Source organism: Anopheles arabiensis, chromosome 2, assembly GCF_016920715.1.
Source record: "Anopheles arabiensis isolate DONGOLA chromosome 2, AaraD3, whole genome shotgun sequence".
Taxonomy (NCBI): Eukaryota; Metazoa; Arthropoda; class Insecta; order Diptera; family Culicidae; genus Anopheles; species Anopheles arabiensis.
In genome coordinates, this window is record NC_053517.1 from 76,028,205 (window position 1) to 76,047,217 (window position 19,013).

The window sequence follows — 19,013 nt, forward strand, 5'->3', positions numbered from 1 at the left end:
CTGGCTGACGGAAAGTCGATGCCGCCAGGATCCTGTTGCGAATTTCAACCCCATTAAAAGCAGGGGGGATTTCGTTCGACAGTGTGTGTGTGTGTGTGTGGGTTTCCTGGGTCAATGACGTAGGTTGGTTGTGTGTGGTACACATACACAAGGGTGTCCCTTTTTTCGATTCACTGCTTCTAAAGATCACAGGCGTAAGATTGGGGTTGATTTTCCCTTCGATTGTGCTGATGTCGTTCTGTATACATGTGTATGTATGTATTTAACTAAGGAATTGTGTGTGAGAGGCTTGATGAAAATGTATGCTGCTTGTTGGTTTTTTCTTGATCAAAATTTGGTCTATGCGCAGTTAAAAAGAATTTCTTATCGGAACGATCATACCGAAACTGGTGGAAAACTCTGCTGTTGTTATTATGCTCTCTTCCACACACACAAAATATCTCTCATTTCTAACTTCTGAGGGATTGTATCGTCCACACACACTACTTGCAAGTAGTAGTGTGGGTGCTCCTCAAACAATTTAAAACGACGCCGCTTTTCCATCTTTTCGCAAGCAGCAATCCTCGCCGAGAAGCTTTTCTTCTTGCTATTATGCGACTTCCCTTTGCTTATTTTTCCCGTTCTGTTAACGTCGTGCCATCCGGAGGTCGTCGTCACACGTATGTAATGTAGCGAGGGGAGAGAGAGGATCTACAAACGCACGCACACACCACTCTCTATGGCCGTTGCAAAATGCGATTGGGCCCAAATGCTCATGCGCATAATAAGGCGGCAACAACCAACCCCACACGGAGCAGCAGCAGCAGCAAGCACGATTTGACGATGCCCAAATGATGATGATGATGATGGTGATATTGTGTGCTGCTGCGCCTGCTGACGATGATGATATTTTTCGCGTCATCGTCGCGCGCTCTCCCTGTTGGTTAGTAGTGCCTTTAGGATGTGTGCGTGCTCGCTTCTCTTTCTTTCCAACCCTTATACATGCTACGAACAACAAGCTCTCTCCGTTCTATGTGTGTATGTGTGTGTGCTGTGCGCCTGGAAAAAGGGTGCCTCCGGGGGATGAGGGCTCTCGAGCGAGAGGGGGGGGGGGAATTAAAATGAAAACGCAGCCATTTTATGCGCAGCGGCGCATATACTCGAGCAACAAAAAAAAAGAAAAAAAGCGGATATTCAACAACATCAACCAAGAAGGGATACACGGGAGACCGCGAAGAGGAGGTGATCCTGTGTGTGTGTGCGCTGTAGTGTGAGCTGCATTGTTGGGTATGGTTTGGCTTCATCATTGCAATCGTGGGGTCGATGATCATCATGTTACGATGCACTTTGTTTTTAGTTTAATTTAAAACAGCATTTTATGAAGGTGAAAAAGCGCACAAAGATCAAGAACAGCTTTTAAAACTCTACAACAAATCAAATTAATGTTTTTTTCTTTCTTTTTATTTAATAATTATTTATTGACACTAATTTAAGCATTTTCTGCGCTTCCTGTTGAACTCATACTGTCATTCCTTTTCCAAACTCCGTTGCGTTCGATGAGGAAAATGCCACAGCCAAACCACAACACAAACACACAGACAAACGAATTGATCAGTGAGCTGGAAGGAGCGAGGGTTTTGGTGTGGCGGGGCGCATGAAACAAAAAAAGGGAAGCCAGCCAAATATTTTAAAACCAGGTTGCTCATTTTTTGTTTGTGGTTTAAGTCGTCCCCCGCCGGAGCAGCTGTGCTGCCGCTGCTCCCCTTTCCGGTAGGAGAGGGGGAGGGAGTGAGTGTAGCGGTTGGTGATGCGGTCGAGGGTCTCCGGTTTCTTTCTTCTGCCTGTGTGTATTTTCTCTTTTAATTTTCAATCAGCCCCCCTTCATTTTCGCCGCGCGACAAACAGAGACACACCTGCGTGAGGGTTTTTTTTCGGATGCTGGCTGCCGTGTGTTGTCGTTTGCAAAACACAATAGCAACTCTTTTCCTTCGCCATTACCGCAACGCTTGTTGGAGGAGAAGACAGTGGAGTAAAGACGCCCAACCCGATCACCAACACACCAGTGGTTAAGAGCTGACAAAGCAAGAGATTTTAGTGTGATTTTTTGGGTTCTTGCAATTACAAGCAACCAAACACAAGCAAATAATGTAAAGAAGAAGTGACAATTTGTAGTACTATGCCTAGTACAAAGTAAAGGTGGAAAAAGCGAACGGGAACCGTCAACATCATTTTTCTTCGTCAACAGAGATCGTTCTGTTGTGGCTCTACAGTTTGGGGGGTAGAAAAACCTGCCTTTAACTACACCCCCGCTCTGTTGTTGCTGTTTGTCATGCCTTCCAAAAAAAAGACGAGAGAGGAGGGTCAGACTCTTCGTTCGATCGCTCTTCGAAGAAAAGATCATCAACCTACACACTTATCCAGCAGCAGCAGCAGCAACATAAGAAAGACCCAAATCTCTTGCAATATTATATCTCCTCCATCCTTTTGCCTCATTTTTTTTTTTGGGTCTCTTGTCACTCCCTTTGCCCCCTTCCTTCTCGCTTTGCCTTTTTCCTCATTCCACACACGTGCACACACACGCACACACACCTTTTCCATCCTTTTGGGCGAGCCGCGCATATGATGGCGATGTGTGGAACACAACCGTCATCGTCTTCCGTCCTGTCACCTCTACCGTGTCCCCCCAATATTACCGACCCATGACCCCCCCCCCCACCAGTGATGGGGGGATTGGAGGTGCTGCTGGTCCGCAGCTTATGTGTCGTCTCGTGAGTGTGTGGGTAGTTTTCTCGCGTCGTCGTTTCTTTTTCCCTGTTCCTTTTTTCCCCCGTCCGTTTTTGAGCGGGGCGCACCGGGCGGCGGGGCTTTACACAAGCTTTAGCGAGAGCTTAAGCAGTTTTTTCCCTTCTTTCCTCTTGTTTTCTTGTTTTCTTCTTCTCTTCTTTCTGACAATCTTCTTACTGGGGACCAGCGTTTGCCTGCTGCTGCTGCGGAGTGTCTTTTTTCGGTGTGTGCATTTTTCGGGTTCGTATTTATCTCTCGACGGAGACCCGGCTCCGGTGGTGCGCTGTGCTCCTTGTTCCTGAAACTTTTTTGGCCTCCTCCTCCTTCTTCTTCGTCTTCTTCTTTCTCTTGTCTTCTCTTTTGCCTTTTTCTGAGTTGTTTGTGTCGCCCTTTTTTCCGTCTGGCTTTCTTTCGCGCTCGGCTCTCTCGCTGTGTGACGATCGAGGTGTGGTGGTGGGCTATGTGGTAGGATTTTTCTTCTTTTTCCTTTTCCTTTTCATGGTACTCCGGTGTGAGTGGTGCAAAGGAGGGGGGGAGGGATTGTGTGTAGTGTGTGCCGTTTTTTTCTGTCACACTGGTTAGCCGAACAACAATCTCTCCCAGTAGTAAGGTCCCCCCCCAAGAGGGGGTGGCAAGTGCAGGTGGGTGGATGGTAGTGGATCTTAAGTTTTTGGGGAGGTTGTATTTTGTTTTCCTTTTTTATTTCGTGGTGCCTTTTTCCCCCAATTCGGAGGAGAGACCCCTTCTTTTTGACCCATGTGTCGCTTTTGTCGATTGAGTTGAAGCACAAGACAAGACAGCCTCTCTTCACGCCTGATTTGCCAAATGGGGGGACTGGCGTATGTATATTTGTTTGTTGTCGCCGATGTCGTTGAGATCGCAAGCAGCATAACTAGTGGACATATATTCAAGAGCAAGAAAAATGATTAAAATTCTAAAATAAAGCTAACGATTATGATGTTTACATGTTGTGGACATAACTCGTTATCATAATTCTTGTATTCGTTTTTTTATTATTTTAACTTGTTCTTAAAACTTTAATCTGCTGATCGATCAAAGTTGAACAATAAATGTACTCGATCTTGTTCGATTGCACACCTTCTTCTATCTTCTGCTGCATCGTTTTTTTACTTTTCCTCCTGCATTTTACTTTCTCGCTGCAATCGATTACTTTAAAATCGTTCCTCTTCCCACTTCTTCTTGTACTTTATTGCACACACACACAGTGCATTTTGCCGTTGTCCTCATTCCTCTTTTGCCACGCCTGTGTGCGCTTTTCCTTCGACCCCTCTGGGGGTGTGTGTGTGTGTGTTGGGGTCTTTCCATGAAAAGCTCGCCGTTTCGATCGAGCATCTTACTGCGGCGCTCTTGTGACTTGGGTTTTTTTATTGTTTTCATACACACACACACACACATTCGCAGCTCTCGTTAAGCAGCGCTCCGTCTCTGCGCTCTGGTGGTTTGTGCCATGGAAATTTCCTTTCTCTTCACGATCACACCACGAAGACGCACAGAGCAAACTCGCGCGCACACGTAAAGGGAAGACACTCGGGGGCAGTTTCCTGTCACAAATGTGTGTGTGTGTGTTTTTTTTTAATGTTATTTTTGATTTTCCTTCTTTGCTTCCTCTGCTCGTCGTCGTCGCTAGGGGATCGCGGGGTTTTGGCCTTTTTTTGTGCCGTCTCCTGTTGTTAACTCGGTGTAGTATTTCCGAGGCACACGCTAGAGCGGGAAAGACATAGTGTACACTTCTTTTTTTGGTGCGTGGGTCGGTTGCTTTTTTTGCCTCTCCACCCGGTACAGCGCAGTCTTTTCTCCTTTTATCTCTTGCGTACGTGTGCGTGCGTGTGTGTGTGTACGGTTGGAGTAGATCCCGTGGAGGAGCGCAGGCGGCCGTTCCCGGTATCGAGTTTCACATTTCCTTTCCCGAAAAAAACAACAACAAAAAGTTCAGCTAGCTAGGAAAGGAAGGAGGTTTAAATGAATGGAAAAGAACCTCAAACTACACACACACACATACACAAACACCCAGCATAGAAATGTCTAGGGGTCACGCAGGTAGAAAATGTGCTGCGGCGGGACTCTGGCGGGTTGCTTCACTTTCCAAGAAAATTTCGGTATTATGATGGTCGTTCCCAAGTGGTGTTGTGTGTTACACTGCATTCGTGCAAGAAAGTGTCCCGTCAATGATCTTTGCGGAAGCTTTGGCTCTCTTTGGTGTGGTCCATGATTATCCTGCACGGTTGCTATTGGGAAAAGAAAATTATGTTGCAATTTATACACAAACAGTAGTTAAATATGTGCAAAACTGAATTTTAGAATGTTTCTTGTATGATCGCGACTTATAAAATAATAATGCTCCTTTCGCTGTCAAACTTTGCCATACATGATATGGAAGCTTCTTGAATATGGCTGCTGGTGCATGTGTTGGGGAGGGGTAGCCTTTCCAGGAAAGCGATGGATGGCGTAGGAAAACCTTTAGTACCCCAACGGGCACGATCCCCTGCTATGCATGATGATAATGATGATGACTCCATGATGTTGTATTGCCTCGATGTGCCCTGTCCATGGGCACACGCACACATATTGCCATCGTCGCCCCAACACGCTCGCGTGCATTGCAAACACAGACAAGGGGAACATTTTGTAAAAGAAGGGAAGCTACAGCAGAAAAACGGAGTGTGCAAAGGATCGGTCGAAGGATGATTCATTCTCCGGTTCATGTGGTGCGAAAAGGTATGAAAGAGAGAGAGAGAGAGAGAGTGCGTGAGTGCGAGAGGAGCATTGAAAATGGGAAAGGAGAAGAAGTAGCGCGAGCCGTGTGTTTCGCACAGGTAAAGAGGAACGATGGTTGTGTGTGTATAAATTCGTACCTTCAACATGAACACACGCTCTCTTAACACAACTGGTTTGGTGTTTCTTTTTTCTTTTTCTCCCTGCTCTGTCTACTCCTTTGTGTGCGCTGCTCAGGAGGAAATTGACTGACTGTTGTTCGGCTCTGTAGGAGTGAAATTCTCCGTCCGATCCTGTGGTGGGCGCCAGAATGCAGCAGCAAAAAAGAGATAGAGCAAAAGAGAGAATGAACAAGAGCGAATGGGATTGAAGATGGCGATTCCAAAATATTTGTTTCTTTGTGTGTTGTTCTACGGTTCTCGTGTTTACCAGGAACATCGGGAGAATGATCATGGAAAGAATTTGCTACGCCGCGGTTGCCTGCCTGCTACCTTTTCGCGGGGAGGAGGAATTCATTTCTAGGAACGATTGTCGGGAACATTTTGAATGATATGGGTACTTATGGCTTTCATTTATGAATCAAACATTCGGATTTCATTGCCTGAGTTGTGGGATAACTGGAATTTACTACTACGGATGACACACCCGTTCTTCGTAAAACAGCTTTGGAAGCTTTTATTGATTACTTTCGCACGTTTTATGTTGTTACTAAAGAGGTAGGTGTTACACTATTCGAAGTTCTTATCCTTTTGCTGTTGTGATCATTATTTCAAGCTTACTTCTCTGTTTGTTAGAGAGAGAGAGAGAGATAGATTCTCATGTAATTTTCGTTAAATCATAAAGTAACGAAAGCTCAAAGTTTGACTTAATATGAATTCAATCATTATCGAGCGATGAAACATCAACTATAATTACTATTCCTCGCTTAATGAAGTTCAAGCAAAGGTTATGGCGATAGAGAGCGGTAGAGTTCCATTTTGTAGTATGGCGAATGGCGTTTTATGTGTTCGATCTTAGTTTCATACAACCACACACACGGTAAAGGACGAAAAGATCATTACACAAACACATACAACCGATTGGAGACTGGTATGAATGTGTGTGTGCGTGCGTGATGATTTTCCATCGACACACACACACACTCACATGTATCGTTCGACAACTACTACTGCTTTTGTGGTGTCGTGCAGGGCTCAGGAAATGGAAACGATAGGATCTCTCTTCGCTCTTGCAGCAAAGAGGTTGCCCGCCGCTCCCATGCATGATGGCTGGCGCGTCCCCATGGTATTCCAAAATGGCGTGGAAACGTTAAAGTAGTGTGTTGTGTGTACCCTTTTTGACGCAAACAACACAGAGCGAGCGAGCGTGCGAAGGGCAACGGGAGGAGGGCAGTAAGTGTGTGTGTCGGGGTCGGTAGTGTATACGCGTGGGTCAATGTATGCGCGACTTGACTTGCGATCGCCCTTTTTTTTGCTTCCTTCCTTCCTCGCACCACATTTTCAATCATACTTGGTGCTGCGTGCGTAAGAAGCATACTGGAGGAGGGGGGGGGACTGTAGTGTGGGGGGGGATTCTTTTATTTGCCAGTTAGAAACGCCTCGCCACTTTGGGTACGCGCGCGTGCACAGAGCAGCGCTTTGTGGGGCTGCTTTTGGCTGTGTATGAGTGCGGTGGTGTAGTATATTGTCAAGCAGCATCGATGGGGATAGGCCAAGGCAAGGCGAGAGCGAAACACACGCGCTTTTCTGCCTTTTTCCGGCGATATTCTGACGACGGCGGCGGCGGGCGTGTGTGCTTTACCCGCGTCATCACACCACCACACCACACTCGACGAGAAAAGTGACAGGCTTTTTTCTTGAATTACTTGTGCGTGTGTGTGTGTGCTGCAGCGTGTGCTTTTCATAACCTTCCTGTGTGTGTGCGTGCGTGCTTTTCGTGATCGCATGTGTTTTAAGATGTGGTTTTTCCTACCTTCGCTTTGGTCGCGTTAGCATGAAATTCGTCTGCGTTTTCCCCTCAACTCCCCCCGTTACTTCCTCCTCACCCCTCACGACTGGATCGTGTGTGTCGGTCGAGGTCGCGTCGAATCCATTTTCACGTGCCGCCTGCTTGCTGCTGCTCTCGGTGTGGCGTAGTAGTTAGAGTGGCATTGGTTTTGCAGAATGTGTAGATGTGGCGAGGGGAAAGAAATGCGTTAGTAAGGCCCAAGCATCATCATCATCGTCATCGTCAAGTAGGTGGCAGTACTGTTTTGTTCGTGTGTGTGCGAGACGCGCGTTTTGCTCTTTGCTTACGCTCGCACGCGCGTTCTCTCTCTCTCTCTCGCGGCATATTTCTGCTGCATCTCGCTCTGTCCACATGCGCCATCTTTTTCTCATCACCGTGGTGCTTGCATCCCGCCGGCGCTGTGTGCTCTGCTTGTGTGTGTGCGTGCAGCCCTTCTGGGAGAGCGGAGAGAGCGCTCGTTAGAGCCTGTTGGGCTTGGGGCCCCTTTTGTGTGGTGTTCGCGCGAGCGGCAGGTTCAGTTGCCATCGGCGCGTCCATGAAATCGTGTCGCTTGGTTCGTGGTTGCGGCCTCGAAAGCGGCGTGTTGTGAAGTGCGGCGCACATCAGCCCAAAGGGAAGAAAAGCGGAAAAAGAAAAGGAAAAGCGCACAACAATCTTCTTTCTCTCTCTCCCTTCCACACCTATCCGTGCTGCTGTGTACACTAAGGTAAACCCCGAGCCCGACATCACAGCAGTGCTGTGTTTGTGTGTACGCGTGTGTGTGTGTGTGTGCAAGCGCGGCCGTGCGCCCGTGTACGTGGTTGTGTATGTAAGCTAGCGAGCAGCGCTGTAGATTATATTTGCAAGCAGAGAGCGAGAGTAGTAGTGTTGTGTGCCAAACCACACGACACCACACACATGATATTGTATTATTGGAGTAAGCAGCAGCAGCAGCAGTGGGCCCAGTAGTACAGTGTTTGATGGAAGCGCGCAGCAACCCCAAGCGCGATCGTATGCGATACCTTAACGTGTGAGGGGTAAAACAGAGCCTTTTCCTCCACCATCGCGTTCTGTGTGGTGTGTATTTTCGTGTGTGTTGTGTGCGTGGTGTGTAGTTCTGGAATATTTTTGGTGTTGATGAATTTTTAAATCGTTTGTTGCGCTTTTTGCCGCTTTTTTAATGGTGTGTTTTTGTAATGGTGCAGCTGCAGTTGTTGATGTTCTCGGGCGCGCTTCGGGAAGAAGTATTCTTCTCTTAATCAACTTTTCATGAGCAAATTAGTGCGTTTGGCGTGTGGGGTGCTTCTTCAGGTCAACTCACGTCTAAAGCAAACAGATCTTCTACACAGAAGTAGTAGAACTAAATGACGGTAGCGTGTGATATGGTCAGCTTTTACTCAACCATGTTTAGAAAGGGCGCTCTGTGTGTGTAATATGTTCGCTAGTGCTGGTGGTGTGACAGCCATATTTGTTCAGCACACACAACGCCGCTCGCAAAACAATGTCACCACGGATTATAATGTGTGGAGCAACATTTTGATTCTGCAACTCGAAGGGATAGAAGGATCTAGAACAAAGTGCCCCTATGGTGTGTGTATGTGTGTGAGTGACTGCGTGTGTGTGAATTCCCGTGTCTTTCCACAGGGATTGTGGTGTGTCCACGGAATATAAGCATGTGTGTGGCGGAGATGATCATGGGAAAAATGGGAATGAGTGTGTGTGTGCGTGCCGGATATTTAGTAGTCAGCGTTAGACGCTTGCACTAAGAACTTTGCAGAGCAAAATGTGATTCTAACTGATCATGGTGCTGCCATTTCCTCCTGCCACAAACATGTGCACTTTCACTCAATTCTTTGCCGCATCTTTTTCATGCTGGGATGGTGATAGGAGAGCTATTGTTGAATGCTTAAAGAAAAGACAGCAGGCGGGTGATGCTTAGAGACACTACCATGCCTCTGTGTGTGGATGTGTGAGCCGTTGGGGTGAACGAGCGCGCATTTGCCTGTGTACTACGTGTGTTCGTGTGTGTGTGTGTGAATGTGTTTGCATTTAAAGCTTTTAACCTCGTCGTCGACGTCGGAAAAATATGGCAGCAGTAGCACTTGTGTGTGTTTGTGCTGCTGCGGGAGCGAAATCGAATGGGCAATATGACACCCCATGTTCACGTCTCCCTCTCAGAAAGCCAACCCTCTTAGAAGTAGTTTGCTCTAAACCACCACCCTCCCCCTGTGCATAAGTCTCCAACCAACATACACAGCGCCGACGATCTGACTAAAGCTGAATGCGATTGTGTGTGTGATTCTGTGTGTGTGACACACAAAACGCGCCCGCTCCGTTGCGGTGAGGGGGTGACTGTGACTGAAGAATAGGGCAGATTTAAGAATGACTGGGCCAAAGAGAGGGAAAGCATTGGGAGAGGTGCGTGTGTGTGTGTGTGTGCGCGCGAGAGAAAGAGAGAGTGTGTGTTGCTGATGATGATGATGATGAACGAAGGCGATCGCCGCCGCCACGGTCGTCGCCTCCGGTGGTGTGTGTTGTGTCGCTGCTGTTGCTGTGTGTGCGCGCGCGCTTGTGTCGTGCGTTCTCGCTCTCTATCTCTCTCTTGGTTACTATTCCCACTTGCGCGCTTGTCGTGTTTGTGTGTGATTGCTTCTCTGGTCGCCCTGCGACGGTCGACCCACACGGCCTACGTACTTTTTCGATGAACGACGATGCTGCTGCTGCTACTGTTGTTCTGGTCCTCTGGTAGTGGTGGGGCCCTCCGAAACAAACAACCCTCGGCTCAGCGCGCTCCATTGCTCCAGAGTGGGATCGATCGCTCGCTCGCTCCGTCTCTTTCATTTGTTCTCGTTCTGTCTCTGTTCCGTGCCTTGCTGCGCTGAAAATAAGGCGCTGCAAAGGGAGGAAAAGCAGCCATCGCAAGAAATACTTAGGAGCAGCACCCTGCTCCTGGAGCACATACACGAAGGGACGCGGTAGATGGGATCAATGGGAGGGAAGGGAGGAATGGATCGAAGAAGAGAGGAATTTGCGCGCGTGTGTGTGTAGAGTTCTGTTTGTTTTTGGGATCGTATGTCGCGCTTTAGGGGGGAAACACTTTGAGTGGGTCTGAGATATTCAGCCCAGAAAAAGGGGCAATATGCGGTGTTGTTCTAAGTTCTAAGTAGAAAGGAATTTGAAATTAATTTTGTTTGCTCTTTTCTTGAAGCTTTTATTATTAATGGTCTTGATTCGAAAAATATTCGCAACATAAAACATTGAATTTTGGCTTGAAGCATTTAAATCAAACTAACTAGAACTTTCAATCTAGTTCTATAAATTCTTGTCAAGTCTTCTCACACGATCTATTTCACCAGTAACTAACAATGATCAGGAAATGATTCATAATCCGGTCAAGGATTTGATCAACCATTTTCCTCCGTTTTAACACAGCTGCCTCTGTAGGCGTCGTTTGGTGCAAAAACCAAAAAAAAAAAAAAATACAGTGTCGAGAAATCACGATCAATATCATCCCGCTTTCACATTCTCTTTCTTCGCTTTGCTAGAACAAAGTGTGGGGTGGCCCCCGAGCACGTTTTCCATTTTTCTTCCGTCCCGTTCGTTCCCGCTCAGCATGTGGGATGTTTTGTGTGCGAGCGAATAGTTGGAAAAGGGAACGGGAAAGCGCGTCACAACACCACCACCACCGCATTGCCCTACCAGGCCCAGGGAAGAAGAAGGGTGAATACTAACATCTGTTCGTGTGTGTGTGTGTATGTGTGGAAAAAGTAACACACTAACACGCGCGCTCCGCTTCTCCATTTTCTTCCCACTCTGGCCGGTCGTGGCCAACACTGGCTCTTGACGGGCTGCTGTGCATCATCGTTCCCGCTTATCGTCTTTTTCCGCTGTGGTGTGTGCGGCGTCGTTCCTCAATCTGGGTCGCCATTTTCTCTTTACTTTCTGTGGTGGGTTTTTCCCCCGTCTCTCACTCTCTCACTCTAACGCGCTCGCGTTAAGGTTAAGATTTGTGTGTAGTGCTGTTGTGCGTTCTTTCCCCCTTCCTAGGCCGTAAATGCTGTGGGGGTCCCCGCCAGTGCAGTGCAGGGCACATGGCCGTTTGCAGGAAATCTGTCGGATCAGCCCATACCCGGAGGAGAGTAGTGTACGAGAGAATTTTGCGAAGCAATGGAACCAAACCGGTGGTGAAAGCGAACGTTTTCGATGCTTAACTTCCGTCGCACACACACACAGCCCTTTTCACTTCATTCCATTTTTGCGCGTCCTTCCGTTTTCCACAAAACTTGCTAGAATCGTATTTGTAGATCATACGCTGCACATACGGCTTTTGCGCATTAGTGTGTGGACCCTTTTTCGTTGGGCAAGAATAAGAATGAGTGGTATGGAGCCCGTCCCTCGATCGTAAAGCGCATTTCATTCTCTGAGCTTGTGTGTCTGTGTGTGTCTGTGTGTAGTAGTAGTACCAACACACATAGGTGGGTTTTTCCTTTCTGTTTCGATTAGATGTGTGGCAAGAACACAAACACAACGAATGGGAAAGACCCAGTAGATCCAATTCCATGTTGTTCTAGTTAGAAAAAAACGCATTACCCTTTTTACCGATCACCGATTTCTTCACCTTCGTCGTCGTGCGTGCGTGTGTTTTATGCCTACACAGCAGCGCTTGCTTTTATCGATCGATTACATATTTTAGCAGCAGCGACCAACCCCGAACTCGATAAGGGAGAGCGTCCTCTGTGCGCGCCACACTGGGTTTATTTCACAAGAATGTCGAAATGGTTGTAGAAGCCCATGCGTACGTGTTTGTGTAAGGTTCGTCGCCACACACCATCTTTGTGATTTCTTGGTCGCGTCATTACAGGGTTTTCCAGGAGTTCTCATAGCGGTGGGACACTTTATTGACTCTTTTTTACGCGAAATGAACTTAATGTAATGGGAATTGGACGCTAAGCACTCTTGTTTGACAAATCCAATAGGAATTAGCAATAGGAAAGAGTAAAAATTCCATCATATGAAGTACACTTCCCATTAGAAAGGGTCAAGGAAGTGTCCCACAACTATGAGAACCTCTAGAAAACCCTGTATCCTGGGAGCTATATGAGCTTTTTTCATAATCGACACAACGCACACCACGTGATCATCATTCGCTCTTCTAATCTATGCTGTGGCGGGTTGCTGCGCATTCGATTACCTGAATTGGTGAAATAACTATTTCAAACCAGTTTGGTGGGAAGAGGGTGTGTGTTATGTGCTAAAAACAAATGCCCACATACGCATTTAGTGCACAACTTTAATAGATTTTCCATCCTGGTGGGCACTGTTTTCCCATCCAGCAGCAAAAACAAAAAACGCACAAGAAGTGTTGTATTCTCTTCAGTAAAAATCTATTTGCGTGTCCGCTGCTGTCGCGTCATGGCTATTTCTTCCTTCCTTTGTGTGTTCTGTGCGAACCATGGGGGAAGGCCACGATCGACGACGGACGACCACAACAAAACACACAACCGCCCCCTAGCCAGAGGGCGAGGGGGAAGGGGGGGGTCTACTAAAATGTGCCTGCGCCATGCGTCCATGCTAATGAACTCCGCTCGCACCCCCTTCTCCCCCCCCCCCTCCATCATACACCCCTTTCTCTCGACCCCGTGTGCGCACGTATCATCGGCTGGCTGGCTGACTGGTTTGGATCAAATACCTTTATGTGGGTCACAAGTAAATATTTTTAAGCTTTCATTTCACGCACACACAAAAACACACACATACACTGGCGCGCGCGCGAGAACGTTGAAGCGCGAAAGGAAATAATGAGCCAGAGAAAGATCGCGCGAGACGCAAAAAGAGAGTGAATTGGACTTCGTTTTTTTGCTTTTGCTGTGGTTCGAGCGGGGCATACGTCATCGTTTATCGAACACACACAAACTCGTGTTTTTTTTGTCCCCAACCATGATGTGAACAACGAGATGATGTGTGTGTGGAGATGATTTAAGCTAAAAAGGGTATTTTTTTGGGTCCGCTTCGGATGATTAATCTATGCTCAATGTGTTTATTTTTTCGTTTTCTTCACTTAAGCACCCTTTGAGGGACCTGTTTTTTGCTGTAAAGTTTGTAAACTGCACACTTACACATCATACAGGCGCGCGCATACTTAAATGAGCTTAAATTTTGGACATCGAAACGTTTTTTTTACACTCTTCTTCCAAATATGCTCGCGCAAGGAATGGTTGCGTGTGCTGGCGGGGAGAAGGTGGTGGCAGGCCGCTACGCATACATATATGTACAGAGGAAAATGAGGTTGATGAGAAGAAGGTGGGCGCGAGGGTGTGCTGCAGAAGTGTTTCGGTTTCCACTTTGCCCATATCTTCGTGCAGTGTGCCCAAAATCCCTCCCCGAACTCGGCAACGGCGGCGTGTACGCGTCTCGTCATCGCTTTCCTTATTAAAATTTGGCGTGCTTGAGAGAGCGGGGGCTTTTTTGTGCGATCATTCTCGTCCCTGGGTCGGTCTGATCATTAGCCTCGATTCCCTTTTTCCGCCAATTGTTGTCCCTCCGGGGCCAGTGTCAGTTAAAAATCTCGAACCGGGGGCAACTTCGACCGTTCTTTCTTTCAACCCCCTACGAACGACTGAGTGACAAATAAATTGCGTATTTTCCCCCCCATCACGAGATATGTGAACGGTTGAATTGATGTGTTGCGGGTTTTTAGAGGCAAACATTAATTTTCATATCGTTTGCAATTGCTGCTCGTAGGTTGATCGTGTGAGAAACTTTGTTTTTTTTTTTTGTGGTAAAGAGAGGCAATAACAATTTAACGAGCGGATACATTTACGATGTGTATAGAGAGTTTTTTTTTATGTTTAGAAATTATATTCGATCTCCCATCAATGAAAAAAAAAGTACGTCATTTTAAACATTTTTTTTCTTCTTCCCATCTTTTTCCCCATTACAGAACCGACACGCATAAACAAGACAAACAAAAGCTACACAACATAAAACAAACACACAGTCCACGGTCGAAGGAAGGCTCACACCATGGACGATGATCAGCAGTTCTGTCTTCGATGGAACAATCACCAGAGTACGCTCATCTCGGTGTTCGACACACTGCTGGAGAATGGTACACTGGTCGATTGTACGTTGGCGGCCGAGGGAAAATTGCTGAAGGCACACAAAGTCGTTCTGTCGGCATGCAGTCCCTACTTTGCGGTAAGTGCTGTGGCTTCCCCCATACCGAATCGCACCAAAAGTGTGTGGCTTATGTATCGTTATTCTTTTTTTTCTCCATTGCGAACTGCATCTCTGCAGACCATACTCTCCCAGCAGTACGACAAGCATCCGATCTTCATACTCAAAGATGTGAAATTTCAAGAACTGCGCGCCATGATGGACTACATGTATCGTGGCGAGGTGAACATCTCCCAGGACCAGCTGGCCGCCCTGCTGAAGGCGGCCGAGTCGCTGCAGATCAAGGGTCTGTCCGACAATCGCAGCAGCTCGTCGTCCGGGACCGCCGCAGCAGGTGGCGGCGTGCACCAGAAGCAAAGCGATGCACCCGCCGCAAAAACTCTACAGCCTCCCGTACCTGCCAGCAAGGTAAGTGTTTTCGGGAGGAGGACGCGTTGGTTTTTCAAAATCAGTAGAGATATTGATACATATTCGCTTCTATCTTGTTTGTTGTACCATGTAGGCATCAGGTCTGACGATCGAGAACAAACGGTCCCTCAAGTCCGAGTTGCTCGAGTCCGATGTGTCCGGTTCGCGAGAAGGTTCAACTAGTCCCACGTCGCGAAAGCGTAAAAAAGTTCGCCGACGAAGCGTAGATACGAACAACCTACTAATAGGTAAGCATATACATCTATACATACAGTGACAATCCCATCCCCTCCATCCATCCCCAACCATTCGGAATTTCATTAGCAGCATTCGATCCCGGTTTCAGCAACAATCTTTTCTTCTTAACACATGTGCGCGAGGCCCTATATCTAATCTATAGAATTATGACTGATCGATCACGCACGCGGAACAATCTACCACGAAAGGTGTATTGTAATGTGTGTGTGTGTTCAGCTCAGCTCAGCGATAGGAGGCTTTGCAACATTTCGATATGTTCAGCACCACGCCATCAAAACGTCGAAAAGTAGAAGCTAAAGATTATTAGTATCGTGTTCAAGCGTGTTTATATGGTCGTTATCAGAACGGCCTATTTTTTCCTACTTCTTTGGTTGTGTTTTGTTGTGGCTTTTTATTGTTGAGGAAATGTTTCACAAGAATGTGGCGAAATCGTAGCGAAATATCAACACCTCATGCAGCAGTTTCTACAGAAAGAGGTGACCTGTTCGCTTTTCTTGTTGCTTTTCATTCGATAATAAGAAAAAGATTAACCAAACCGTTGCTTTGGAGATTTAAGTTTTCCGTTAATATTTGTCACGGTAAAAAAGTGCACGATATTTTAATTCCATCCTTACCGAATTCATTCCTGCCCTAGATATAATTAACGAATTTTTCCTCCTTCCACCTGCGTAAAATGTTTTTGCTCAAAACGAATTTAATCGCTTCAACTCTTTTTCGCCACCTCTCTCTCTCGTGTCTTATTTGCAGATAATCATGACCAGCATTCAAATTCCTCATCACATTCAATGCACACCGCTGGTGGCGCTAACGTGGCTGCAGCCGTAGCCGCCGCCGGCGCTCCAGCCGCCAACGTCGCCTCGTCTCTTTCCTCAGCATCATCCACGGCCGCTGCTGGCAGCAACACCAGCGCTAACGTGCTGTCCGTTGCCGCCGTGGCCGCTGCCGCCGTTCTCAAAAAGACTGAAACCGTTCAACAGGCAGCCGCGGAAACACTGAAGCTACAGAAGCAGCAGGCTGCCGCGGCTGCGGCCGCCGCCGCCGCCGCCGCACAGTCTTCTGACGACGAGGAACGATGCGGACCGGGCAGTGTGGCCACCGGCACCGAGCACGACGACGGTAACGATCTTACGGACAATGAGCACGATGGCGACGGCGGTTCTTCGGTGAAGTCTGGCTCGCGGCACCACCACCTTCGGGATGGTAACCGACGCGGCAAAACGTCCACCTCGTCGATGGGCGAAATGATGATCGAACCGAAAAGCGAGTACGAAGACGTGCAGGACGAGAATGTGGAGGATTTGACAATGGACGATGAAGATCTAATGGACGAACTGGACCAGGCCGGACCGAGCCACGGTGGCGATGTATCTAGTCAAGGTAGCGTATTTGTTTGCTGCTATTGATAGTGGACGCTTTATCCTCTATTACACGAAGAGAAGGATGCTAATGTATTTGTTTTTTTTCTTGTATTTATTTTATACTTTTCGATCATTGCGATGGCGTGTGTGTCGTCCTGCTGCGATGACGGATGTTTGAATTGCATTCAACCTCTCCCCCCCCTAGGGTTTGCACAATGGCCGATGGAACGTGAGCAAAACGAAGCGTTTATTGCCGCTCAGGACGCTGTTGGTGGACAACATCGAGACGCACAAGGTAAGCGAGCGTTTCTAATTTTTCAAATTTGGTCAAGACTTGCGAAGCATAAAACGTAACGCTATCCTTTCCATTGTTTCCGTCCGTGGATAATTTAAATGCAAGAGAGAACGCATTTAGGCGACATAGTTCAATCCCCGTATCGTGTTGTAACGGGTGAATAAGATCGAGAAAGATTAAAATAATAGTAGCTTATTTAATACATCTGCATCTCATTGTTGTATCGCTAGTAATTGAAGGCAATGAACCTATTTAATGAATGCAAATTAAAAAAAATGAAAAGTAATTTCACAGATAATTTAAAGCTATATTACCCTTCGATTATCTGTCCTCTCTCGCAAATGGATAGTGTGTTTTATGGATCGTATTTCTTTCCAAAACGAAAGACAGAAAAAAAACATTGTAAATTTGTTACCTCTTTCTCTATCTCTCATAGTTTGTTTGTTTGGTTTTTTTTGTAATTATTATTACTATTGCAAAATTGATCCTTTTTTTTAATTAAACATTAAGGTATAATCACAATACAACACAAGCAAAAATAGACAAAAGAGCAATTAAAAAAAGAAAAAACTATAAATCTTTCCCTACAATTAATATTAATTAACGTTTAATATCTTCTTTACCTCATTGCTTATCCATGATAAAATGATGCAAAAAAAAACATTAATCCTTTTCCGTCAATTAACACACTGGAACACAACACCCCACGTTCCTCTCCCTAGCAGCTCTCCCCGCTACACGCCACTTTGCCGTGTGTGTATGTGTGCGTGTGTTAAAAGTAAACTAAAATGCAACGCCAAGTAGCCCCAAGTAGTAGTAAGCAAGAGAGAGAGAATATCATTAGCGTGTTGCACCCGTGTGGGCAATTATGGTTTGAAGAAGCGTGCGGCATATCGTTAGCCAAACGTCGATTTATTTTATTTCATGCAGTTAGTTAGCATGTGGATGATCATCACCGTTGTCATTATGAAAATAAGGTGTAGGTATTCGCCAGAGCTGCCCCTGGCGGGTGGGGTGACCCTTTCGCAACTAGCAACAAGTGTGTGACACAGTCCGAATTTAAATGTCTTGTGTGTGTGGGGGGTGGATCGAGCAAGAAAATGTACTTTTTACGATGTAGCGATGGTTCTCTCCGCTGATGATCATGATTACGCTTCGAGCACAAAGTACTCCCGGTTATAGGCAGTGTCCCTCAATCCCTCCCGCCCATGTTGCGTGTGGAATGGTTGAAAGGTGGGTGGGGTGAGATTCGCATTGATGCTGAAGGAGGTGTAGCGTCTGTAAAATGCGTGCGTCATCATCGCTTTCTACACAAAGAGTCTCGGACGATGATGGTTTTCTTAGTTAGCAGCATGTCCTTTGCCGCGCGTAATGGACTTGTTTAATGTCCACCCACGGGTTTTCCATTTCTGCGATGCAGCGTTTTTGTTGTTAATTTAGCATTGGGCTATTTACGGTGGCCGGTGTTGCGCGCGCCTGCTGGATTATTGTAAACGGTGTATGTGCATGGTGCTAGTTTTCCTCGGCCAGTTTACAAGCCAGTGCGCTAAAACACATGTTACAACATGCTGTAAATTGTTGAGATACGATAATGTTATTATTTGCTGATGCAAAACATGAGTCAGTCAAGATGGCATTTTTTCTCTCTTTTTGAATGTGTGTGTGTGTGTGTACGTGTACGGTTGCCTCGGATAGAAAGACAAGATTTCAGCGCGCTCGCCGACAGGAGGAGAGACGATCGCGGTGCATCGGCACGGAACGATCCGGAGAAGTAAATGATCGGTGCTAATAACCTTCACCAAAGTTAAGTTAAAGTCATCCGGCACACACACACACACACATGCACGCGCTTGAACGCGTACACACTTGCCCGAAGACATATAAAAATACAGCACGTTGCATTATTGCACTGAGTTGCAATGGACATAAAAAAATCGCGCGTATGTCCACCACTCCTCTTTCGCGTCCTTCCGACGCTCTTGCTATCTCTCTCCCCCTCTCTCAGGATCGCCGTTTTTGGGAAGAGAGAGGTTTGA

The 19,013-nt window shown here is 46.8% G+C and overlaps 1 protein-coding gene across 3 annotated transcripts in view; it reads left to right on the top strand.

The window, feature by feature from the left end:
- LOC120893795 (longitudinals lacking protein-like) overlaps positions 1–19,013 on the top strand; it is a 66,701-nt gene that overhangs the window by 19,186 nt on the left and 28,502 nt on the right. Inside the window, exons 1-6 of one of the 3 annotated variants that reach the window (XM_040295903.1) lie at positions 8,006–8,209; positions 14,423–14,679; positions 14,779–15,066; positions 15,161–15,314; positions 16,072–16,701; positions 16,888–16,977. In XM_040295903.1, coding sequence (XP_040151837.1) covers positions 14,506–14,679; positions 14,779–15,066; positions 15,161–15,314; positions 16,072–16,701; positions 16,888–16,977 — 1,336 coding nt within the window. In that variant the 5' untranslated portion in view covers positions 8,006–8,209; positions 14,423–14,505. Of the gene's footprint in view, positions 1–8,005; positions 8,210–8,239; positions 8,560–14,422; positions 14,680–14,778; positions 15,067–15,160; positions 15,315–16,071; positions 16,702–16,887; positions 16,978–19,013 lie in introns of those variants that run through there. The other 2 variants (XM_040295905.1, XM_040295904.1) reach the window with 2 other exon arrangements.